Source organism: Heterodontus francisci, chromosome 27 (genome assembly GCF_036365525.1).
Source record: "Heterodontus francisci isolate sHetFra1 chromosome 27, sHetFra1.hap1, whole genome shotgun sequence".
Taxonomy (NCBI): Eukaryota; Metazoa; Chordata; class Chondrichthyes; order Heterodontiformes; family Heterodontidae; genus Heterodontus; species Heterodontus francisci.
In genome coordinates, this window is record NC_090397.1 from 11089708 (window position 1) to 11115662 (window position 25955).

The following is a 25955-nucleotide window of genomic DNA, read 5'->3' on the forward strand; positions in this document are numbered from 1 at the left end:
TGTTTGAAGAAGGGCATGGGAGTTCTCCCTGGTGTCATGGCCAATATTTATCATTTGACCAACGTCACTAAAACAGACTATCTGGTCATTAAATCATGGCTGTTTGTGGGAGCTCGCTGTGTGAAAATTGGCTGCTGTGTTTTCTACATTACAACAGTGACTACACTTCATAAAGTGTTCCATTGGCTGTAAAGTACTTTGGGACATCATAAGGTTATGAAAGGCACTATATAAATGCAAGTTCTTTCCTCTTGTGCAGCATTTTGAAGGGAAGACGCATTTGACAATAAGTAGCCGTCAGACTTCAAACCATTCTGAAAACACATGGCTGAAAATATCCAGTCAGCAGAGCGCAGTGGTAAAGAAACAGTAAGCCTTTTAGGGATTTAACAGTACCTTAGAGGACAGCAGCTTTGTTAGAAACATCTCCTTAACCTTGAACTTTTTTTTGCCTTGTTCTGCAGCGGGGGTCTCTGCAAATTCTGAATGTGGTGAAATCTAATTAAGGTAAGATATAGTCACAAAAAGATCGAATCACTGGAAATGGAGAGTATAAATGTAATTGAAGTGTGATATACATACCAGGTGACAAAGTTTGTTTGCAGACTCACCATCTAGAGTAACAGGAAGAGGATGATTTATGAAGTCAGTGTTTGTATCTTACAAAAGTACAGTTTTTTTGTTGTGAATTTTGACTAATTTTACAGCAAGCAGTGCTGTAATGTGAACCACTTCCCTTTTTCAAGACCTCTAATGGCTAAATGGCACTCAAGGTGGTTTTGAACTGTGATGGATATGTGAGTGGCATTTAGATCTCTATCAGAAAAATACAGGAAATCTGATGCCCCAGCTCATAACCGAAGAGTTTTCACTCTGACCTATCTCAATTTCAAAATAATCACCACAGAGTCCAGTGAGAGTGACATTCCAGGGGCATAGTGTTTGAGTGACTTTTTTAATGGGATAGCAATCCAGAGCTTGGGAATCCAAATCCCACTCTGGCAGGTTATGAAATTGGAATTTTAAAAAAAATTGGGGGATTTGTGGGTTAGCAACAGAAACACAATCACAAAAACCACCAGTTTCTTAAAATCCCAACAGAACTGATCCATTCACATCCATCAGGGTAGGGAACAGTCCATATCTACCTAGTCTTACACCTGAAGGTGACTCCAGGCCCACATTGTGTGGTTGACTCTTAATGCTCTCAGTGTAACTGAAATGGGAAATATTATCAGTGTTGCCTTTGCATAAAAAAAAGATAAAAACATTGAATGTATGATGAGATTTAAAATATCCAGGAATCTTTAAGATGTAGAGATTACCTTCCCAACAAGTGCTACCAAAAATGCCACTCTAATATCCAGTGGGGTTACGGACCGTTCCTGAGGCTAGGGTTAAAGGGGGCCTAGACTTCATTGTTTTATATCTTCATATATCGTCTCTAACATCATAAAATGTCCCCAGGTGTTTCACAGAAGTGTAAATTGTTTGATGAGATGTACAGAGATTAAAGAGACAAATTCAGTTCTTTTACATTTTAGTGATTTTTTTTTACCTGTTCTTGAATGGTTCACTCTTCTGATTGCAACAAATGATGCTGTACCTGGAATCTGAATAGGAGCACATGAAGAACTATCAGGTTACAGACACTATCAAATGTGCACGCTCTCACATACACGTACTCTCACATACACATGTACTTTCACACACACACATGTACATTCTCACACTCATACACTCTCAAACATACACTCACACTCACACACACACACTCACATGGGCTGGATTTTATGGGACCCTGAGATGAGGTTGGAAGCAGGGGGTGGTGGGGGGGGGGGGGACCTTAGAATCGCAATGGGTGGCGGGGGCTGGAGGGCCTGTCACTGCCCCATCACCAAGCGATTTTGCCGGGGGCAGGATATGCCGACGATGGCCTTCCCGCCCACAGACCAATTGAGGCCATTAAAAGGCTTGTTAATGACCACTTAAGGGCCTCTACCCTCCACCACTGGGATCTACCCAGTAGTGGGCAGCTGCCTCCACCACGCGGGAAGGGCACCTTGTAAAACGAGGCATACTCCCTGCAGGCTTGGGGTGGATGGGTCTCTCCTCTGTGGGCAATCTGTGGCCCACGGAGGACCCATGCTGGCAAAATCTACAACGCCGTGGACCCTTCCTCCCCCTGGACTTCACGCCCATCCTCCCAACCCCCCTGGTTTGTGTCTTCTGGATGGGCCCTGGCAACCCCACCTCACTTACCTGAGATTCCAGCCCTGGGCCTGGGTCCAAGGCCTTTGCAGTACTGGCAGTGGCCACCGCTCCCTGTGAGGCTGTTGATACTGGCTGAGCTGCCGGCCCTGCAATTGGCCAGCAGCTCTTGGAGGTGGGATCCCCATCTTTAAAAGGACGGGGATCCCAGCGTGGGACACTTAGGCTTGAAACACTGGAGGATCACTCTGGGGGCATGAAAAGGCCAAGGCGGGGATTTCCCTGCCTTTTCGGATCAGTGCTGGGAGCCCCGCTTCCTCCACAAAAGCCAGCTCCCCCCACACTGTGCCCCCCCACCCCCCACACTCACACACACTCACACACACATGTACATTCACACACTAACGCTCACAAAAACATTCATTCACACTCATACACACACATGGTAAATCTCCTCTGCACCTCTCAAATAAAAAATTACCAGAATGATTCCAGGGATGGGGGATTTTAGTTACAAGGTTAGGCTGGAAAAACTGGAGTTTTTCTCCTTAGAACAAAGGAGATTGAGGGGAGATTTAACAGAAGTGTACAAAAATATGGCAGGCTTATATAAGTTAGACTAGCAAAAACAGTTCCCATTATCAAATGGTAAAGGCCGAGGGAACACAGATTGACGGTTTTGGGCAAAAGATGCAGGGGCAATATGAGGAAGAACTTTTTTACGCAGCGGGTGGTAATGACCTAGAACTTGCTGCCCACGAGGCTGGTGGAAGTGGAGACTATCAATGACTTCAAGAGGAGACTTGCAAGGCTACGGGGATCGAGCGGGGCAGTGAGGCTGACTGGATTGCTCCGTGGAGAGCCGGCATGGACTTGATGAGTTGAATGCCCTCCTGTATGGTAAATGACTGTACACATACTCTCACACTCACACATACGCATACAATCACAGTCACACTCTCACACACATATACATGTATATTCACACATACACAGTCACACACACTCACGTGCATACACGCTCATACACACACATGGACACACACGCACTCACACTCACATACAGACAAACTCACACATATACAAATTCGCACATTCACAGTCACACTCCATCATACACACACTCACACGAAGATATGCACACTCACACAGTCATACACAATCTTACACACACTCAGATACACACACATATGCACAGTAACACACATGCTCACTCACACGCAATCACACTCACACATGTCATACTAACACATACACATTAACACTCACACATTTCTACATACACACATATTTACATATTCATACGAACATATGCATGCACACACACACACGCATACACAGACACATATATACACACTCATATCATTCACACTCACTCACTCATGCTCATTCTCGCAAACACTAACATTCACACATTCAGACACACTCATACATACAGACACACTCCTACTCACACACACACACTCAAACTCGTATACGCACACTAACACGCGCATGCACTCTCTCACACCAGCTCCCATCACACACTCACTAACACACACAGGTGCGGCGCAGTGGTTAGCACCGCAGCCTCACAGCTCCAGGGACCTGGGTTCGATTCTGGGTACTGTGTGCGGAGTTTGCAAGTTCTCCCTGTGACCCCGTGGGTTTTCGCTGGGTGCTCCGGTTTCCTCCCACAGCCAAAGACTTGCAGGTGATAGGTAAATTGGCCGTTGTAAATTGCCTCTAGTGTAGGTAGGTGGTAGGGAATATGGGATTACTGTAGGGTTAGTATACTTGGCATCAGGTGGCAGAACCGTATCTCCAACACAGAAGTCCTCGAGGCGGCCAACATCCCCAGCTTATACACACTACTGATTCAGCGGCGCTTGAGATGGCTTGGCCATGTGAGCCGCATGGAAGATGGCAGGATCCCCAAAGACACATTGTACAGCAAGCTCGCTACTGGTATCAGACCCTTCGGCCGTCCATGTCTCCGCTTTAAAGACGTCTGCAAACGCGACATGAAATCCTGTGAAATTGATCACAAGTCGTGGGAGTCAGTTGCCAGTGATTGCCAGAGCTGGCGGGCAGCCATAAAGGCGGGGCTAAAGTGTGGCGAGTCGAAGAGACTTAGCAGTTGGCAGGAAAAAAGACAGAGGCGCAAGGGGAGAGCCAACTGTGTAACAGCCCCGACAATCAAATGTTTCTGCAGCACCTGTGGAAGAGCCTGTCACTCTAGAATTGGCCTTTATAGCCACTCCAAGCGCTGCTCCACACACCACTGACCACCTCCAGGCGCTTACCCATTGTCTCTCAAGATAAGGAGGCCAAAGAAGTATAAATGGGTGGTTGTTGGTCGGCACAGACTCGGTTGGCCGAAAGGCCTGTTTCAGTGCTGTATCTCTAAATAAAATAAATAATACAGACACATACATAATCACAAACACATACTCACTCACATTCACACACACAAACATACACTCACTCAGACTTACACACGCGCATACACATACACACAAGTTACACATGCACACACGCCATCCACTCTCCTCTCTCCATACCCCACTCTCCCTTCCCCCATATCCAACTCTGTTCTCCCCCAGACTCTCCCTTCCCCCATACTCCACTCTCCCCTCCTCCATACCCCACTCTCCCCTCCCCCTTACTGATCTCTTCCCTCCCCTAAACCTCATTCTCCCTTCCCCCATACCCAGCTCTCCCCTTCCCCCATACCCTGCTCTCTCCTCCCTCAGATTCCGCTCTCCCCTCCCCCATACCCAGCTCTCCCCAGTCTCTTTGCAAAAATGATTGGTGCAATATCCGGGCCATAAACAGCCTCATACCTGATAGTGGCCAATTGTGTTTAACTTCTTTATCCCATTTTCAAGAACTTGTGATGATTGATCAATATCTTGTAGTATTTGGTTTTCTCCATTCTTAATAAGTTCTAGAACCAACACAGAAATAGTAAAATAATCACTACATGGGCTAATCCAAGAAAGTTGATATAATTGTCTAGTGCCAGCAGCTGAAGTATTGTCTGAAATAAGTTGTGTTATATCAGGAAGCCTGATCAACAGGACACTGGGGTGAGAGGAGGTATTTTAACTGCCCGCTCTTAGCAAAACAGGCATGAAGAGGAAGCAGTGTGACTGCCAGCAGGGAGAGATTGCAGATAGGTAGCAAGGGACGTGGCTTTCGGGCATTGGGGAGGGGAGACCAGAACTTTCCTGCTCCCCCTGCCCAACAAGTGAAAGTGTTTGATTCCCTGGAAAGCCTCTTTGTCTTTCCCACCAGCTGCCAACCTGCTTCATCCTGGAGGAGATCCACTGTGGCTTCCCTCACTCAGACCCCTGGTTAAAATATCATCGGTGTCCTACTGACTTCACAGGACTCCGGCCGGTACACACAGAGAACTTACTGTCAGAACTTCTCACCTTTCCCCCCCCCCTCCCTCCCAGCGTGGAGATGCCAAATCCCTGCTGCCTTCCTAAGATCCCCAAGGGAACTGAAGCTGTGACCAAGAGAGGTTTGAAAATATGAAGGGGTGGCACAGAGTAGATTGAAACAGTCTGTTTCCAGTGAGTGAGCAAGTCTAGAACAAGGGGACACAGATATATGATTCAATGTAAGGGATTTATTTTACAGAGAGGCTGGAGTTAGTGATTGACTCAGAGACGAAGTCAACATTTCAGGTAAGGTATATTGATGTTTGAAAGAAAGATAAATGAATATGTGAACAAGGCAGGCACATGGGATTAGGATGCTGCTTGTGTGGAGGAGAAACACCACAATGGACTGGTTGGGCTGAATGGTCTGTTTCAATGTTGTAATCTTTAAATACTGACCTTGCACTCTGTGGCACTGGGTATTCAGACTTCCTGAATGATAAATACATAGTGCGGCATGCTGTAAAACACTGCTGTGTTGAGTGGTCAGATTTGATCTGGTGGTGAGGTCGACCCTGATTGCTGACTACAATGAAATAAAATGTTGTCGAATGGTTTTCAGCGAGTTGGAGGATAAATGTTTCTACGTCTGTTCCACCTCCCAAACTGAAGGTGATCAGCAGCGGGAAAGTAAAACAGTAAAGAGAGTTGATGTAAACATTGTGAAGTAAATAGAGGATATGAAAGCAAACTAAGTTTCGAATAATAGCATCAAGTGGGGAGGAAGTCAAAGAAGATAGAAAGGGTTAAAGGAGACAAGTAGAATTAATATTTAAGTTCTTTAATTATGTATTTTTATTAGGTTGGGATTACGACAACAAATCTCTTGATGTCTCATTAGCTTTCATTCTTTTTCATTTTTTCTTCCATGATTAACATCAAATGGGACAACCCATTTCTTCCAGTATTTCCCCCTATCTCTGTAACCTCCTCAGCCCTATAACCCTCTGAGGTATCTGTGTTCCTCCAATTCTGGCTCTTGTGCATCCCCCACTTTAATCATTCCACCATTGATGGCCATGCTTTCAGCTGTCTTGGCCCTAAGCTCTGGAATTCCCTCCCTAAACCTCTCCACCTCTCTACCTTTCTGGAGAGAGAAATAGAATTAACATTTCAGGTCAATGACCTTTCATTAGAAATCTCTCCACAGATGCTGCCTGACCTGCTGAGTATTTCCAGCATTTTTGTTTTTATTTCAGATTTCCAGCATCCACAGTATCTCCTTATGTGGCTTGGTGTCAATTGTTTTTGTCTTACTACATTCTGTGAAGCACCTTTGTTAAAGGTGCTATGTAAATACAGGCTGTTGTTGTTGTGTTGAAACTTTCTGTAACAAAGACCCATTTTGTAATATGTGGGAAGCCATTAACCTGACCTGGGTGATGGGAGGTTTCTAATACGCCACTCACATTGGACATGACTCCCTTACTGGATGTCACCCCAGCTAGCCCTGGCCCCCAGTAGCTTTTATTACTGTAACATTAATTTTCATTTCAGTATGTGAGCTAGAGCTGTTTTAATAAATATTAGCAAGGGACATTGGAACTTGCCCGGATCTGTTGAGTTTAGATGCCCCGTCCTGTGCAGGAAGTTTAAACTAAAATTGAATTGAAAACCCAAGAGAAATTACCCAGGTCAATATCTTCCATTTGAAACCTCTGCGAGTAACCATATCTATTGAAGAATGCCTCAAAAATCTTCTCCTTTGCTTGTCCTATAGTGTCGCAATCCAGAACATCCACTTCAAGATTGGCGTTGCTATCCAGATCACTGTCAAAATCAGCCTCGATGTTCAATTGAAATGAAACATCCAGTTTCTGCCAGGAGAGAGATTACACCATAGTAACACTTGAGAAGTTAAAGAATATCTTAACCATTTCACCAATACACTGTTAACCTCCTGATCTGAAAACTAAAACATAGTTCTGAACGAGGAATCATTCCTCAGTAATAAAACAAAGGAACAGTGCAGCAGGACTTCAAACATAGAGAGGGCTATTTCAGATAATTGTGCACAATTATTCATGTGTTTATGATAGGAAGTATCATTGGTCGATCATGGTATTTTGTATGGTTACTGGAAGAAGACAGAAGTGTATTTGAGGAACTTACACAAATCTGAAAAGCAGCTACTCCAGGTGGGAAGGGCCTTCTCCTTTGTGCATTTTAAAACCTCTCCACACATCATTGGGGATGGGGCGCGCTGGTGTCTGTGCACTGTGCAAAATGTCACAATGACCTTTCGGACTGTGAGCAACTGGGAGCTTCCCCAAGATAGATTACTGGATTTTCAGAAGGTATCTGATAAAGTGTTACACGTCTCGTCAATCACACCACTTATAAACAGTTTGTAGAACATTCCTGGTAATGTCAGAATTGCCATTGAGCTCCATGGTCAAGTGAAAAATATGAAGAAATAAAAAAATTGAAAATTATTTGGGCTAAGTTAACAGGCAGAATAGGAACTGACAAATGGATTTTGATGTGGATAAATGTGATTTAATATATAATTAAGCAAAAAATAGTGAAAGAGTGTCTATTAATAAATGTGGAAATGTAAACAGGATTGGGTGTGATTGAAGATCATTTGCTAGAAGTTTATTTTCAATGTGAGGCTGTATCAATAACATTTTTCAAATACTCTGATAAATTTTGAGGGTGTTTGGCTATAGTTTAAAACAGATCATTTAAACCTAATATATAACTGCGCTGAGGCCACAATTGGGAGGTGGTTTCTCGTGTTGGGACCTGTCTTTCTAAAGGCCATCGTTGTGTCAGAGATGTCCTGGAGAAGAACTAAGAGGACAATTCGAGGCTTTAATGCTGTAGGTTGTGAGGAGAATGTTGCAAAACTGAACTTGCTTTCATTGAGACAATACAATTGAGGGGCACATAATAAGATCCTTAAAATGCTGAGAGGCATCGATGATGTAGATATTATAGGCTAGTTGACCCAGGCTACAAGAACTACAGGGAACGCATTTAACATGAACAAATCTCAAGTGAAGATCGAGAGAAGAATTTTATTTTCCCACAAAGTATTGTATCTGGGGAGTGGAGTCCCATCAATAGCAGGAGATGCTGACTGACTGTTTCAACAAGTCGCTCAGTAAATATCTAAGATAAAAACAGAAAGTGCTGGAAATACTCAGCAGGTCAGGCAGCATCTGTGGAGAGAGAAACAGAGTTAACGTTTTGAGTCAGATGTGACTTCTTTAGTAAATATCCAGTTGGGAATGAGAGTGTGGGTTTAAGGTGGGTGTAGATCAAGTACTCCATGAGTGAGCAACAGCAGTGGGTGTACTGAACCCACAGGAGGGGATCAATCCTCTAGTGGAACTTGTTGAATGTTCTTTCACGTATATTGTCAACGCTATATATTTTAGTGTATTTACTTATGGCGGAAGCATCTCAGAAATATCCTGGGGAGGTGATGTACAATTGCTGGCCGTCTTGATTACAAGGTGTCTGGCAGTTGAACATGGAAGGAGAACTGAGATGGCCAAGGTGTGTCTGATGCAATGTTCAGGCAGGCCTGTCAGAGGCTGTTTGATTATGTAAATTGGGGGACCTGATTATAGGAAACTGATTGCAATTGTCGACCAGAAATGGACAATGTTTGCAGCAATGAGCAGCTGGACTAAAGGTCCTTAAAGGGCCTCCCAGAGTTGTTCCAAAATAAAGCCTGAAGCATTTGTCGGGGAGTTCTTGTGGGGCCCGCACTGCTTCTCCTGGCTTCACACACATACTGCGGCCTGCTGTCAGATGATTGGTAGGCTTCCACATCTCTCCCTCCTGCAAACTCTACTGCTATTCTCCAGTGGATTTGTTCAAGGAGTTCCTGGATTTCCTGCCTCCTGGCTCAGTGAGCTGGACAGATTGCCTGCTGTACTATAATGAACCTGATAACCTGAACCTGATAATGGTTCCAGCTTTCCGCATTCACCAGAATGACACCAAAAAAATAAAAAAATGATGAGGACAGGTTGCAAAGCCCAGGCTTGTATACTCTTGAGTTTAGAAGATTAAAGGGAGATCTAATTGAGTTGTTTAAGATAACTAAAGGATTTGATAGGGCAGATACAAGGAAACTATCTCCTCTGATGGGGGAGTACAGAACAAAGAGGCGTAGGCTTAAAATTAGAGTGAGGTCATTCAATGGTGATGTCAGGAAGCACTTCTTCACACAAAGGCTAGTGGAAATATGGAACTTCCTCCCCCAAAAAACTTTTGATGCCGGGGTGGGTGTGGGGGGAAATTTTAGAAATAAATTTGATAGACTTTTGTTAGGCAAGGATATTATGGGTTACAGAACAAAGGTGGGTCAATGGAGTTAAGATACAGATCAGCCATGATCTGATTGAATGGCAGAACAGGCCCGAGGGGCTGAATGGCCTTCTCCTGTTCCTATCATTTCAATGGGTGGGGACAGTGGATGCACCGTTGACTTCATGGTGTATTTGGGCCAAGTTTGAAAACTGCACCCCTGTTCTGGGAGTGTGAGGAGAGGAAGCAACAGGAATTGAGTTAGTTGGGTGATTCAATGCAGGAGATTAACTCTTAAACTTGGGACAACATGGCTGATTTAGGAGGGAAGAGAGCTCGACCTGGAGCTCGCCAGGGATTTGGGTCCTTAACCACTCATGCTGCAGGAAGCACAGCACTGAGCTGGATCCAATTCAAAAGCCACAACAAAGCCTCAGAACGGCCTTCAGCTAAAAGACATATTCTTGGTTACAGTCTTGTCTCTGGCTCAGAAGGTTGAGAGTTCACGGCCCACTCAGAGACTTATTCACTTATTCTAAGCCTGCACTCCACTATAGTATTGTCAGAGGTGTTAACCATGAAATTTGCTAACCCCTCAAAATAGATGTGGGGATCACAATGAGTGATTAATCTGTGCCCATTGATTCAGTTACATGGATAGATTGGAGAAGTTGGGACTGCTTTCCGGAGAGGAGATTTGATAGAGGTGTTCAAAATCATGACGGGTCTGGACAGAATAGATAGGAAAAAACTGTTCCCATTGGTGGAACGATCAAGAACAAGAGGGCACAGATTTAAGATAATTGGCAAAAGAAACAATGGAGACATGAGGAAAATCTTTTTCACGCAGTGATTAGTTCGGATCTGGAATGCACTGCCTGTGAGTGTGGTGGAGGCAGATTCAATCGAGGCTTTCAAGAGGGAATTGGATTGTTATTTGAAAAGGAAGAATGTGTAGGGCTATGGGGAGAAGGTGGGGGAGTGGCACTGGGTAAATTGCTTTCAGAGAGCCAGCACAGACACGACGGGCCAAATGATCTCCTTCTTTGCTGTAACAATTCTATGAATCTGATGCAGCGAGCACACAAACTCTGTGCTGACTGCTAATTTTAAATGATTGTAGTGTGTTGCCAGTGCTTAGTGGCTGCATGTCTGAGCAGGCGGTGCAAAATTGTGAGGGGTTTGTACAAGTTAAAGCTAACTTGCACTAAAGGGGAGGTACATTCTGGCTGAAGCAGGTGCGGGAAGTAATTCTACAACTGATTCTGACCTGGGAAAGACACAAGAATGGCCCAACATGGCAGACAGCACGCTCCAAGGTTGCTGCAGGAGGAGGTGAGAGGCCTGCAATTCAGACAAAGTTTGCAATGGCAGTGGAAGCAGAGAGCTGTAGAGGTCAGTGCCCGGAATCTAGCCGTGAGGATCTGGATGCAGTGCTGCAAGAAGTCCAGTGACCTCATACGAGTGGTCAAGGTCAGTGACTGTATCTTCAAATGCTATATCTTACCAACTGCACCTCCAGCCACACACACTGGTGAATATACCACACCCCCATCACTCACCTACCAACAATCTCCATGAATCAAGACTCGTCTAACATTCATAGTTTCACCTCACCCCTATACAATCAGCACTCTGCAAGTCTCACACCCACATCTCATAGCTTGCACACACTGCCAGTTATTCAACCATGACAGCCACATCACCCAAACACATTGCACTACCCTCACTGACACGCTTCCCTCTGTCTAGCAGGACAAGGTGCTGCGTAACTGCAGGAAGCAGCAGCTAACCAGCGGGGGACAGGTACAGCTGCATGTCCTCACCCCATGGAATAGAAAGTGCTCTCCATCATTGGAGCAGCCATGACTGAGGTGGTGGCCAGCAGCGGGGCTGAAATCATCGAAGATGATGGTATGTTCTGACCTAATCCTCCTTCCCACTTCCCCCTCGTCCCACAATCTCTTCTGATTCCCAAGATGCTGATGGTGTAAGCAGACACCTGTTGCTTTCCTCCCATCTCTCTCACCACAATCCTACCCTTGCGCCTGTACAGATATCCAAGAACTGCAACCTGGTCAGGCAACGGTAGAAGAGAAAGAGGAGCAGGAAGACAGTGATGAAGAAGAAACATCACTCGTTCTCACACTCGCAGCCGCCAGCTCAGACACTGACCCTGTGCGTACCTTAGAGGATAGCGTAGAGGCAGGATCTACACCAGGCATAAGTGGCCTGCAGCCAGGGTGGGGGAAAGGGTAACACAGGTGCCAGCTCCCTGGAGGGCGAGGTCACCCATGAATTCTCTGCAGAGGACTTGGATGAGGATTCTGATGGGCCAGGTTCCAGCAGGATGATGAATGTGCATAACGAAATGCTGCCAGAAAGCCTGTGGTCAATGCCCAGGAACATGAGCTTTGCACAGAGTTTGGAGCCCAATCTTTCCAGTATGGTAGTGGTGGCCAACTCCATTAACACACTGTGGACCCAACAATGATGTAGCAAGTGATGGCTGATGTTTCAGCTTCCAGTGCTGCACAAACAGAAGATACCCATTGTGTAGAAGCACTAGGGAAGACAAAGACACCCGCATGACAGGCACTAAGGGAATGCACAAGGGTGATTAGTTGACTTTTCTACGTAATATATTTATGCAATGATTTACCAAAGTTTGGTTTGGAATGTTTATTTTGTGATGGCTTTTAATTTTGCATTGTGGCCAAGAGGATGCTGTGATGGTCAGTGACAGATAGAAATAAGGTGTGGGGAATTGGGGTTGCATTAAATGGTATCGCAGTCGGATGAATCGATCATGGACAACCCAGCCAGAAAGAGGCAATGTTGGTTTCTGCCTCCTCCTCCTTAGCTGGTCACTGTATAGCTGGAGCCATTGACCTGCATGATATAGTGTCATTTCACATGAGCTGGTGTGAATCCTTTTGGTTGCGGTACATCTCAGAGTTGACATGTGGTGTCTGTAAAGTGATGCGTGTGCAGTCAATGGCACCCTGCACCATGGAGGAACCTGCAATCCTTGTGAATCTATGTGCTTTCTCTGCCTACTTCTCTCAGGCAGGAGAGAATGAAGTATATTCAGGTATCTTTGCATACACAGCCTCAGTGACCTCCCTTATGGATGGTGAACTGGGAGTTGTTGCAAATATTGCCTGCTCCAGCTTGGACCAGAAACATTGGACTAAATTTTGTGGCCCCCCCAAGACGGATTCGGAGGTGGGGGGGGGGGGTGGCCCATAGAATTGCGAAGGGAGGCAGGGAGCAGAGGGCTCATCACCTCTCTGTCACAACGCAATTTTGTCAGGGGCGGGATAGGCCATCAACGGCCTTCGTGCCCATTGGCCAATTGAGGCCCTTGTGGCCTATTAGCAACCATTGAAGAGCCACTTCCTGCCACTGCTGCTGGGGTTTAACCTGCAGCAGGGGGTTCGGGGGGGTGGGGATCTCCGCCATGCGGGGAGGTCGCTCAGTAAAACGAGGCAACCTCCCTGCGGGCTGGGAGCCCCTCCTCTGTAGGCAATCTGTGACCCAGGGAGGGCACCCGCGAGGAAAAACAACACCAACCTGAACTCCCTTCCCCCTGCACTAAACATCCACCCTCCCCCCGCCCTTGCCGGGGCCTGCTTGTCTGGCCCCAGTTACCCCGCGCCTCTTAACTTGGATCCAGACTCCAGCGCTGGGCCTGTGTCCAAGACCTCTTGCAGTACTGGCAGTGGCCACTGTTCCCAGTGACGTTGTCGGTACGACTGAGTTGCTGGCCCTGTGATTGGCCAGCAGCTCTTGGAGGCAGGATCCCTGTCTTTAAAGGGACGGGGATCCCGATGCCAGGCTGTTAATTGGCCCGGTGCCTTAGACTTGCCCCGGGGGCCTCCAGCTGGCCAAGACGGGATTTCCCCCCGCCTTTTCGATCCGGCGCCAGGAGCCTCGCGTGGGCACAAAATTCAGCCCGTAAAATTTCATGGTCACTTTCACAGCCACTGATGATGCCATCCTCGCCCTGCTCTGAAGCTGCAGCTTTGGCTGCAGCCGATGGGAGATATCAGTGGGGACATCCCACACTGTTTATCACTGAGGAGAATTGCTCCCTGAACATCCTGGATGGACATAGGCTCCTGCTCAAACCCTTCTCTCTCTCTTCCAGCATTTGTCACCTCTGCTCATTCTCTCTGTCATGCTGCAGACCATGGGGGATGCAAACTACTGCACCCATGTCTGGGAGCAAGTGGTTTGTGTAGAATCCTTGAAGTCAGGACGAAGTCCTTCAGCATGTGTCACACCAATCCCTGTGGACTTCAGCAACTTTAAACAACTCTGGAGACCACCAAACCCCTCTTCTATCACAGAAAAAGCCAGTAAAAATCAATCAGCAACTCATTTGAAAGTAAGTGATGATTTCTTTAAGTAGTGCTGGGTGCGGGTCCTTCCTGCTGCTGAACATTTGATCAGCTGTACGCGGTTAAAGAGAAGGTGTTAGCTGGAGCACTGAGCTCCAAAATGGCAGTGCTGGTATCAGATTAGTGTTACACAATCTGCCTAAACTGAATACATCTGATGGATGCTACCTGCACGTACACCAATCCCTTCATCAAAATGGTGTCCAGAGTGGCTAGCACCAGAAGTGTGTACGCATGCCGCGGATGCCATTTTGGAGGCAAAATGGCACATGTAACACCGAGAAACCGGCGCTACAGAGCCAAATTTCACGCCCGCCATCTTTCGGATAAGATGTTAATTTGAGAACTATTTGGAATTCAACTGGGGCTTCTGTTGACCAAATTTCTCCATCAACCAAGAACAGGGGAATTGGTTATTCATTTCATTGCTGATCTGCAGGATTCTGCTTTCACATTTGTCGACATTGCACTTTGAGGTAATTTGTTGTATGTGACGTGCTTTAGGTGTTTTTGGAGAGGTGCTAACAGGTTATATAAATGCAAGATTTCCCTTCTTTCCTTTGAGCCAAGAAGCACATAGACGCTGAGAGCAGGTCCCCGTTGTCCACGTGACCACACAAAAAACCAGTGTAGTGAATAACTGGAACTATTTTACCCACACAGTAACACAGGACTGGAAGCAAAGTGGTAAGAAAAAAGGAACTAATGTAGGTAACTTCATCATTTTGTCATGAACATGGCCTTGCAGTATTAAACCATTAAACCAACAGGACTGAAAAAGCAGAACTACTATTACTGATCTTCTGAAGTCAATGTTCAAAAAGAAAGAACTTGCATTTACATAGCGCTTTCACATTCTCAGGATGTCCCAAAGTGCTTTTAGCACTTTGAACTGTAGTTACACTTGTAAAGTAGGAAATGCGGCAGTCAGTTTTCTCATAAGAAGAAATGCAATAAATGACAAGATTTTTTTTTTTTAGGAGGTGCAAAATACTGCAGACGCTGCAAAAATCTGAAATAAAAACAGAAAGTGCTGGAAATACTCAGCAGGTCAGGCAGCATCTGTGGAGAGAGAAACAGAGTTAATGTTTCGGGTCTGTGATCTTTCATTAGATCTGGGAAAGGTTAGAAATGTAATAGGTTTTTAGCAGGTGAAATGGGAGAGGGTGGGAAAAAAAACAAGAGGGGAGGTCTGTGATTGGGTGGAAGATGGGAGAATCGTGCGAGTCGTAATGGGGCAAGTAAAGAAACAAGGAAACAAAAGATGTGCCTAGAGCAGGTGTGCTGAAACACGCAAAGTAAACAATTTAAAAAAAATTGTTCATGGGATGTGGGCGTTGCTGGCTAGGTGATGGTGAGCAGCCTTCTTGAACCACTGCAGTCCATGTGGGGTAAGTATACCCACAGTGCTATTAGGAAGGGAGTTCCCAGGATTTTGACCCAGCGACAGTGAAGGAACGGCGATATAGTTCCAAGTCAGGATGGTGTGTGGCTTGAAGGGAAACTTGTAGTTGGTGGTGTTCCCATGCACCTGCTGTCCTTGTCCTTCTAGATGATAGAGGTCGTGGGTTTGGAAGGTGCTGTCTAAGGAGCCTTGGTGCGTTGCTGCAGTGCATCTTATAGATGGTACACACTGCTGCTACTGTGTGTTGGTGGTGGAGGGAGTGAATGTTTGTGCATGGGGTGCCAATCAATTGGACTGCTTTGTCCTGGATGGTGTCAAGCTTCTTGAGTGTTGTTGGAGCTGCACCCATCCAGGCAAATGGAGAGTATTCCATCACACTCCTGACTTATGCCTTGTAGATGGAGGACAGACTTTGGGGAGTCAGGAGGTGAGTTGCTCGCCGCAGGATTCCTAGCCTCTGACCTGCTCTTGTAACCACGGTATTTATATGGCTACTGCAGTTCAGTTTCTGGTCAATAGTAACCCTCAGGATGTTGATAGTGGGGGATTCAGCGATCGTAATGCCATTGAACATCAAGGAGAGATGGTTAGATTCTCCCTTGTTTGAGATGGTCATTGCCTGGCACTGGTGTGGCGCGAATTTTACTTGCCACTTATCAGCCCAAGCCTGGATATGGTCCAGGTCTTGCTGCATTTCTACATGGACTGCTTCAGTATCTCAGGAGTCGCGACTGGTGCTGAACATTGTGCAATCATCGGTGAACATCCCCACTTTTGACCTTATGATGGAGGGAAGGTCATTGATGAAGCAGCTGAAGATGGTTGGGCCTAGGATGGCACCTTCAACAATGCAGAACTCCCTCAGTACTGCACTGGAGTATCAGCTAGATTACGTGCTCAAGTCTCTGAAATAGAGCTCCCTGAGGAGCTCAGATGATTGACCTCCAACAACCACAGCCATCTTCCTTTGTGCTAGGTAGGATTCAACCCATAGAACCATAGAAAAGTTACGACACAGAAGGAGACCATTCAGCCCATCGTGTCTGTGCTGGCTGAAAAAACTAGCCGCCCAAGCTAATCCCACCTTCCAGCACCTGGTCCGTAGCCTTGCAGGTTACAGCACTTCAGGTGCATGTCCAGGTACCTTTTAAATGAGTTGAGGGTTTCAGCCTCCACCACTGATCCGGGCAGTGAATTCCAGACACCCACCACCCTCTGGGTGAAAAGGTTTTCCTCATGTCCCCTCTAATCCTTCTACCAATCACCTTAAATCTGTGTCCCCTGGTAATTGACCTCTCCGCTGAAACCCATTGACGCCAGTTTTGCTAAGGCTCCTTGATGCCATATTCGGTCAAATGCTGCCTTGATGTCAAGGGCAGTCACTCTCACCTCACGTCTTGAGTTCAGCTCAACAGGATCAGAGTACAGTCTGAAATTGTTGAACTCAATGTTGAGTCCAGAAGGCTGTAAAGTGCTCAGTTGAAAATTGAGGTGCAATTCTTTGAGCTTACGTTGAGCTTCACTGGAACACTGAAGGAGACCGAGGACAGAGAGGTCAGCATGAGATCAAGATGAAGAATTAAAATGACAGGTGACCAGAAGCTCGGGGTCATGCTTGTGGATTGAAGGGAGGAGCTCAGCAAAGCGGTCAGCGAATCTGCATTTGGTCTCCCCAATGCAAAGCAGACCACATTATGAGCAGCAAATACAGTATCCTAAATTGAAAGAAGTACAAGTAAATTGCTCCTTCACCTGGAAAGAGTGATTCGCACCTTGGACAGTGAGGAGAGAGGAAGTGAAAGAACAGATATTGCATTTCCTATGCTTGCATGGAAAGGAAGGAGGTGTTGGGAATAATTGAGGAGTGGACCAGGGTGTCATGGAGGCAATGATCCCTTTGGAATGCTGGGAGGGGAGGGGAGGGGAAGATGTATTTGGTGGTGGCATCACCCTGGAGATGGCGGAAACAGTCGAGGATGATCCGTTGAATGTGGAGGTTGGTTGGGTGGAAAGTGAGGATAAGGGGAACCCTATCATGGTTCTGGGAGGGAGGGAAGGGTTAAGAGCAGAAGTGTGAGAAATGGAACGTACATGGTTGAGGGCCCTCTCGACCACGGTGGGGGCTAAGTGCCGGTTGAGGGAATAGGGGAGTACTCCCCTATTATTCTTCAAATAATGCAATGGCATCTTTTACATCTGCCTTAGAGGGCAGGCAGGGCCACAATTTAACATCTCATCTGAAAGATGGCACCTTCAACAATGCAGAACTCCCTCAGTACTGCACTGGAGTATCAGCTAGATTTCGTGCTCAAGTTTCTGAAATAGAAGTTAAACTCACAACCTTCTTCCCTGTAGTTGACAGTATTATCACTGAGCTACTATGCAGTGTTTTTCCCCCATTCTCTTGAGGATGATGACTCATGGGGTAGTACCTGCTGATATACTGCAGCCTGTCAGCAGAACCTGAGCGTTCTCCCAGTGTCCTGGTGAACATTTCTGTCTCAAGTAACAGCATCAAAACCAGATTAACTGGATTGAATTTCAGTTGCTCACAAATGGTGGCATTGCATTAGCAGAGAGGTGTAATTAAAGCCTACCAATGGCAGGTCCCATTATAAATGTGGATATCGGAAATTGTAATGGGAAAAATGATTGAAGTTGAATGCTGATGCAAGGTCTTTAGTATATTATTTAGACGACTGCTCGATTGGAGCCTGTCTGATATTTAACTTGTTCACCTCCACATTTTATGAACAGATGAAATATTTAAAACTTTGGGGTTGAAAGTATACTTTCCAATTTCACATTTTAAACACAGGCTGAAATGAATATCTCAACTTCCATGCAACTTTAGCAACTTCAAAAAAAGGGAACTTTCAGAATTCTCCATTTGCTAATGAGAAGGACCTGGCTTGTTGCAGTATTATGTTATATTAACACCTTGTCAACAGGAGACAGAATCACAGTTGAAAAGCTAGATAATATCATTTTTTGGAATAATTCTCATTAATTCTGGTCTAATGAATTCATTGAAATAAAGATGTTGACAAATATTTTAACAGTTATGAGGCACTTATGAAATTAAACCTTGTTACACAGTAATATTCCACATACACTAGGAGCGTAAATGCTCACAGTTCATTAGCAGTGAAGAGCTCCATCTTTATGTAATTAATGGTGGTTAATTTACACGTGCAAATGAGTTTTCTGCCATGATTAAAACTGCACATACCAGAGTTTTAAAGTCTGTAACCTGCCACAATAGCCAGTCTTCGTTTAGTGTGTACAATGCTTTACCACTGACTGCATCCACTGGACCCAGATTAATCCGTTGCTTTATTGCGGACACAAGCTTAAATAACGGCTCTCCAACAGATTCCTGCAGTTAGATGGGCAACAACTTTCATGAGATGAAGAAAAACATATCAGACATTTTGTGAAACCCAGTTATTAAAAGAAAGAAAGACTTGCATTTCTACAGCACCATTCAAAATCTTAGGGCATCCCATAGCGATTTACAACTCATGACGTACTTTTGGAAGTGCAGTCACTGTTGTAATGTGGGAAAGGCAACTGCCAATTTACACACAGTAAGCTCCCACTAACAGCAATCTGATCATGATCAGATCATCTGTTTTAGTGATGTTGATTGAGGCATAAAGATTGGCCAGGGCACCAGGGAGAACCCCCGTCCCCCCCGCTCTTTAAATACTGCCATGGGATCTTCTATGTCCAACTGAGAGGGCAGCTAGGGCCTCTTTCACCTGAAAGACGGCACCTCCGATAGTGCAGCGCTCCCTTTGTGCTATACTGGAATGTCAGTCTGGATTATGTGTGTTTTTTTTATTCATTTCATGGGATGTGGGCATCGCTGGCAAGGCTGATCCAGCGACAGTGAAAAAATAGCAATATATTTCAGTATGATAGAACCATGGAAAAATTACGGCACTGAAGCAGGCCATTCAGCCCATCATGTCTCCGCAGGCCGAAAAAACTAGCCACCCAATCTAATCCCACCTTCCAGCACCTGGGCCCTAGCCTTGCAGGTTACAGCACTTCAGGTGCACGTCCAGATACCTTTTAAATGAGTTGGGGGTCTCTGCCTCCACCACTGATCCTGGCAGTGAATTCCAGACATCCACCACCCTCTGGGTGAAAAAGTTTTTCCTCATGTCCCCTCTAATCCTTCTACCAATCACCTTAAATCTGTGCCCCCTGGTAATTGACCTTTCCGCTAGGGGAAACAGGTCCTTCCTGTCTACTCTATTTAGGCCCCTCATAATTCTGTACAGCTGAATTAAGTCACCCCTCAGCCTCCTCTGTTCTAAGGAAAACAACCCTAGCCAGTCCAATCTTTCCTCATAGCTGCAACTTTCAAGCCCTGACAACATTCATGTAAATTTCCTTTGCACTCTCTCCAGAGCAACTATGTCCTTCCTGTAATGTGGTGACCAGAACTGTACGCAATACTGCAGCTGTGGCCTAACCAGCGTTTTATACAGTTCCAGCATTACATCCCTGCTTTTGTGTTCCATACCTTGGCCAATAAAGGAAACGTTCCATATGCCTTCTTCACCACTCTATCTACCTGTCCTGCCACCTTCAGGAACCTGTGGACATACAGCTCTTCTACACCTCTCAATATACTTCTGTTTATTGTATATTCTCTTGCTTTGTTTGCCCTCCCCGAATGCATTATCTCACACTTCTCTGGATTGAATTCCATTTGCCACTTTTCTGCCCACTCAACCAAACCATTGATATCATTCTGGAGTCTACGGCTATCCTCTTCACTATCAACTACATGGCCAATTTTTGTGTCATCAGCAAATTTCCCAATCATCCCTCCCACATTTAAGTCCAAATCATTAACATATACCACAAACAACACTGAGCCCTTTTGGAACGCCACTGGAAACCGCTTTCCATTGCAAAACCAGCCGTCGACTACTACCCTTTGTTTCCTGTCACTGAGCCAATTTTGGATGCAACCTGCCACATTCCCCTGAATCCCTGGGCTTTCGTTTATCTGACCAGTCTGCCATGCCTTGTCAAGTGCCTTACTAAAATCAATGTAGACCACATCCACTGCACTACCCTCATCAATCCTCCTTGTTACTTCCTCAAAAAACCCAATCAAGTTAGTAAGACATGACCTTCCCTTAATGAATCCATGCTGACTATCTCTGATTAATCCATGCCTTTCTAAGTGGTCGTTCATTCCGACCCTCAGAATCGATTCTAATAATTTACCCACCACCAAGGTCAGACTGACTGGCCTATATTTATTTGGCTTATCGCTCACACCCTTTTTAAACAATGGTATAACGTTTGCAGACCTCCAATCCTCTGGTACCTCACCCGTATCCAGTGAGGATTTGAAGATGATCCTCAGCACATCTGCTATTTCCTCCCTGGCTTCCTTTAACAACCTGGTCTACAATCCATCCGGCTTGAGCGATTTATCCACTTTCAAGGATGTCAGACCCTCTAGTACTTCCCCTCTCATTATGCTAATCGTATCTAATATTTCAGACTCCTCTTTTACTACAATGTCTGCATCATCCCTTGCCTTTGTGAAGACAGAAACAAAAAACTCATTAAGAACCCTGCCCACATCTTCTGCATCCATGCATAAGTTCCCTTATATATCTTTGATAGGCCCTATCCATTCCTTAGTTATCCTCTTGCTCTTAATGTACTGATAAAACACCTTTGGGTTTTCCTTGATTTTATCTGCCAATAATTTTTCATGTCCTCTCTTTGCTTTTCTAATTTCCTGTTTTACTTCACCCCTGCACTTTCTATACTCTTCTAGGCTGTCAAAAGTATTAACTTTTTGTGATGTGATGTGATGTGTAGCATGGATTGGAACTTGCAGATGGTGGTGTTTCCACATGATTGCTATCTGTGTCCTTCTAGGTGGAAGAGGTCGATAGTTTGGAAGGTGCTGTTGAAGGAGACATGGTGAGTTGCTGCACTGCATCTTGTACATGGTATACACTGCTGCCACTGTGCATCAATGGTGAAGGAAGTGAATGTTTAAGATTGTGAATGGGGTGTCGATCAAGCGGGCTGCTTTGTTCTGGATGGTGTCAAGCTTCTTGAGTGTTGTTGGAGCTGCACTCATCCAGGCAGGTGGAGAGTGTTCCATTACACTCCTGACCTGTGCCTGATAGATATTGGACAGGTTTTGGGGAGTCCAGAGATGGGCACTCGTTGAAAAATTCCCAACTTCTGACCTGCTCTTGCAGCCACAGTATTTATGTAGCTGGTCCAGTTCAGTTTCTGGTCAATGGTAACCCCAGGATGTTGATAGTGGGGATTCAGCAATGATAATGCCATTGAATGTCAAGGGGAGATGATTGGATTCTCTCTTGTTGGAGATAGTCATTGCCTGGCGCCTGTGCAGCACAAATGTTACTTTCCACTCATCAGCACAAACCTGAATATTGTCCAGGTCTTGCTGCATATGGACATGGACTGCTTCAGTATCTGAGCAGTTGCAAATGGTGCTGAACACTGCAATCATCAGTGAACATCCCCACTTCTGACGTTATGATGGAGGGAAGGTCATTGATGAAGCAGCGGAAGATAGTTGGGCTTAGGACACTACCCTGAGGAACTCCTGCAGTGATGTCCTGGGACTGAGATGATTGACCTCCAACAACCACAACCATCATCCTTTGTGCTAGTTATGATTCTAAACAGCGGAGAGATTTCCCCCTGATTCCCATCGACCTCAATTTGGCTTGAGCTCTTGGATGCCACATTTGGTCAGGAATCTGGAGTGGGGTTTGAACCTACAACTTACTGACTTTACTCCAATATCTTTGGTTTTGTTTGGAATTGGTAATATCAGATTAGCCGCCCATTCTATTCCCTCGCCACTTTCCCTTTTCATTCAAATCATTTCGACCATTTGACACCCTGACCAAAGTTGAATGTTCTGCCCGTAATCTGCACATTGGGAAGACTATGAAAGATAGTTTCCTCCAAAATTCTGACAGTTAATTGGTAGACATGAGCAAGTGATGGGCAGCTCACTGGTCTTTGGGACATTATACCATAGTTAAAGGACAACGCTCCTCTTCCTGCAGTCACATCCTGTTCTCAGCAAGCATCTCAGTTTGTAGGAGGCCCAGTTTGCAGATGAAAACTGCCTGCCATGAACTCAAGTTAAGAGGAACTTTAACAATCAAGACCGGAAACTCTGATTTTTTTTTTTAAACTTGCTTCACACGCAGATGTTGTGAGCCAAATATAGCATTTCAACTGTGACCTCAACAAGAACAAATGACACAGCAAAGACTGGGACCTGGGGCATTTTTAGTCAGTATAACTCAATCACCAAGACCTTCCTGGAATTTTTTAAAAATTCTTTCATGGGACATGGGTGTCACTGGCAGGGCCAGCACCCCTAATTGCCCTTGATAACTGAGTGGCTTGCTCAGCCATTGCAAGAGGCAGTTAAAACTCAACCACATTACTATGGGTCTGGAGTCACATGTATACCAAACCAGGTAAGGATGGTAGATGTCCTTCCCTAAAGGACATTAGTGAACCAGATAGGTTTTATGATAGTTTCATGGTACCATTACTGAGACTAGCTTTCAATTCCAGATTTTTTAAAATTGATGAATTGAATTTAAATTTCACCAGCTACCATGGTGGGATTTGAACCTGTGGCCCCAGGGCATTAGAGTCTTTTAGCTGAGTAGCTCAATGACATTACCACAACATCACCATCTCCCCCTGAGTTTGGCTTGCTACCATGCCTACATACATTTACTGAAAACTCATCAGGGCGACACGGGTTAGATTTTAAGCAGCCCTCGATGTCAAGATCTGTGGTGGGGGGGGGCATGAAGATGGCTCTGGGTGAGTCCCGCCACGGACCTTGGTGCCGGCAGGGCCCAGCCCGGTCCTCCTGGTGGCGGCAAGGGGGGAAGAGGGGCAAAAGAAATGTATGTATTTAATTTTTATTGTATATGTCTATAAATATTAAAATTTCCCGGCAGGGCTGACCTTTAAAAATGCGCCAGTGCCTGTGCACAGGCAGCTTGAAGCCATTCCCGGCAATGGACAGTCCACCCCCTCCACATGACTGTGGGGGGGGGCAAGCCGCCCCGGTTATTTAAATGAGCCACTGCACTTGAGATTACGGTGGCTCTTTGGCATGCGGCCCGCATGGGCGGGCTGCCAGTTTTGGAAATTATAAAATCCAGCCCAATATTTTCCCCTCTACCAGGAGCTGCTTTCAACAAATTTAGCAATGCAGTAGTGGTTATGTTACTGAACATGAGTTCACCATCCCACCACAGCAGTTTGAGAAATTGAATTTTTTTTTTAAAGAAAGCTGGAAATACGAAGCTATTCTCAGTGAAAGTGACCATGAAGCTTTGGATTGTTGGAAAAACTCAACTGATTCAAGCAGGTCCTTTGAGGAAGGAAAGCTACCATCCTTAAATAAAAGCAAAATACTGCAGATGCTGGAAATCTGAAATATAAACAAAAATGCTGGAAATACTCAGCAGGTCTGGCAGCATCTGCGGAGAGAGAAGCAGAGTTAACATTTCAGGTCAGTGACCCTTCATCAGTTCTGATGAAATTTTAACTCTGCTTCTCTCTCCACAGATGCTGCCAGATCTGCTGAGTACTTCCAGCATTTTTTGTTTTTATTAACCTGCCGTGCTTACCCAGTCTGGACTATATGTGACTCCAGTCCCACATCAACGTGGTTGACTCTCTGAAATGCTGTAGCAAACTGCTCAGTTACATCAAACTGCTACCCAGCAGTTCAGAGCAGCTAGGAATGGGCAATAAATGCCAGCGATGCCCGCATCCCGAGAATGAAAAAATATAAAACAAGATGATTTGAAAACTGGACTGCAAGAAGAAATTATACCACAGCCATAATTACAACAATCACGCAGCATGACAATAAAGCACACTGTGAACACAGTCCTTACCCTCAGAAAGCCATACATACATAGGGACACCCAATTGGTCAACAGTTTCTCAACCACTGTCTCTGTGCGACGTAGCAGCAGCTTTGGCTGGGCAATCGATCCATCCATCAAGTCTTTGAGGAGATGATCAAGCACACTTGTCAGATAAACTAATTTACTGTGAAATGCAATGGTGAGGAACGAAGCAAACCTACACCTGTTGATGACAAATAGTTGGCAGTCTTAGAAAGGCACCTAGGAGTTCAGGAGATGGTGTTTGGATAGTGTTCTAACACCAAAGAGTCCAGCTCAATTTATAACTACTCTCGAATGCCAACACATGGGTAGAGTGTTGGCCCAGTGAAGATACTATATGCCAGAATATAAAGGGATAAATCGCGTAAACCTGGCTTGTATTTCCTTAAATTTAGAAGATTGAGGGTGATCTATTGAGATGTGAAAAATTATAAATGGATTTAATAGGGTACATAGAGAGAAGCTATTTACTCCGGTGTGGAATCCAGAACAAGGGGGCATAACCTTAAAATTAGAGCTAGACCGTTTAGGAGTGAAGTCAGGAAGCACATTTTCTCACAAAGGGTAGTGGAATCTGGAACTCTGTCTCCAAAAGGCTGTGGATCCTGGGGGTCATTTAGAAATTTCAAGCTTGAGAGTGATAGATTTTTGTTGGGTAAGAGTATCGAGCGATATGGAGCAAAATTGGGTAAATGGAGCTGAGGTACAGATCAGCCATGATCTAGTAGAATCATAGAATAGAAGAACAGACTTGAGGAACTCCATGGTCTATTTCTGTTCCCACCCAAACAGAAGTTTATTAAAAGAACATTTCTAGGGCTTTGATAATCACCAATTATATTTCATCTTATATGAATATGAGTTGTTATGATGGAATCTTGGAAGTGAGCATGTGCAGTAATCCCAGTGATCCACCACTATCTCCATATTCATCCCTACAGCTAATTAACTCTTCCTACCAGTTGGGCTCTCCCTGAAATAAAGATTCTCCTTGGCAACCCCTCCTCCCAAAACCCCATATGGACTTATAGGCTTCCTGCCCATTGGAGAGGAAGTGATTATTGAGAGCATTGGTTTGAGGCTCATGGAATAGGACGGTCAGTGTGCAATTGGATAAAAAAATTGGCGTAAGGACAGAAAACAGCGAGCCATTGTAAATGGTGGTTTTTCAGACTGGAGGATAGTAGACCGTGGTGATCCCCAAGGGTCAGTGTTAGGACCACTGCTTTTTTTGCTATATATAAAGGAC

The 25955-nt window shown here is 45.2% G+C and overlaps 1 protein-coding gene across 1 annotated transcript in view; it reads right to left on the reverse strand.

The window, feature by feature from the left end:
* Positions 1-25955, reverse strand: part of plxnc1 (plexin C1) — a 158719-nt gene that overhangs the window by 11171 nt on the left and 121593 nt on the right. Inside the window, exons 23-29 of the mRNA XM_068058810.1 lie at positions 24692-24887; positions 18952-19098; positions 7273-7459; positions 5037-5140; positions 1559-1613; positions 583-614; positions 397-498 (exon numbers count right to left, since the gene is read on the reverse strand). Of these exons, the coding sequence (XP_067914911.1) occupies positions 397-498; positions 583-614; positions 1559-1613; positions 5037-5140; positions 7273-7459; positions 18952-19098; positions 24692-24887 (823 nt within the window). The remainder of the gene's footprint in view (positions 1-396; positions 499-582; positions 615-1558; positions 1614-5036; positions 5141-7272; positions 7460-18951; positions 19099-24691; positions 24888-25955) is intronic.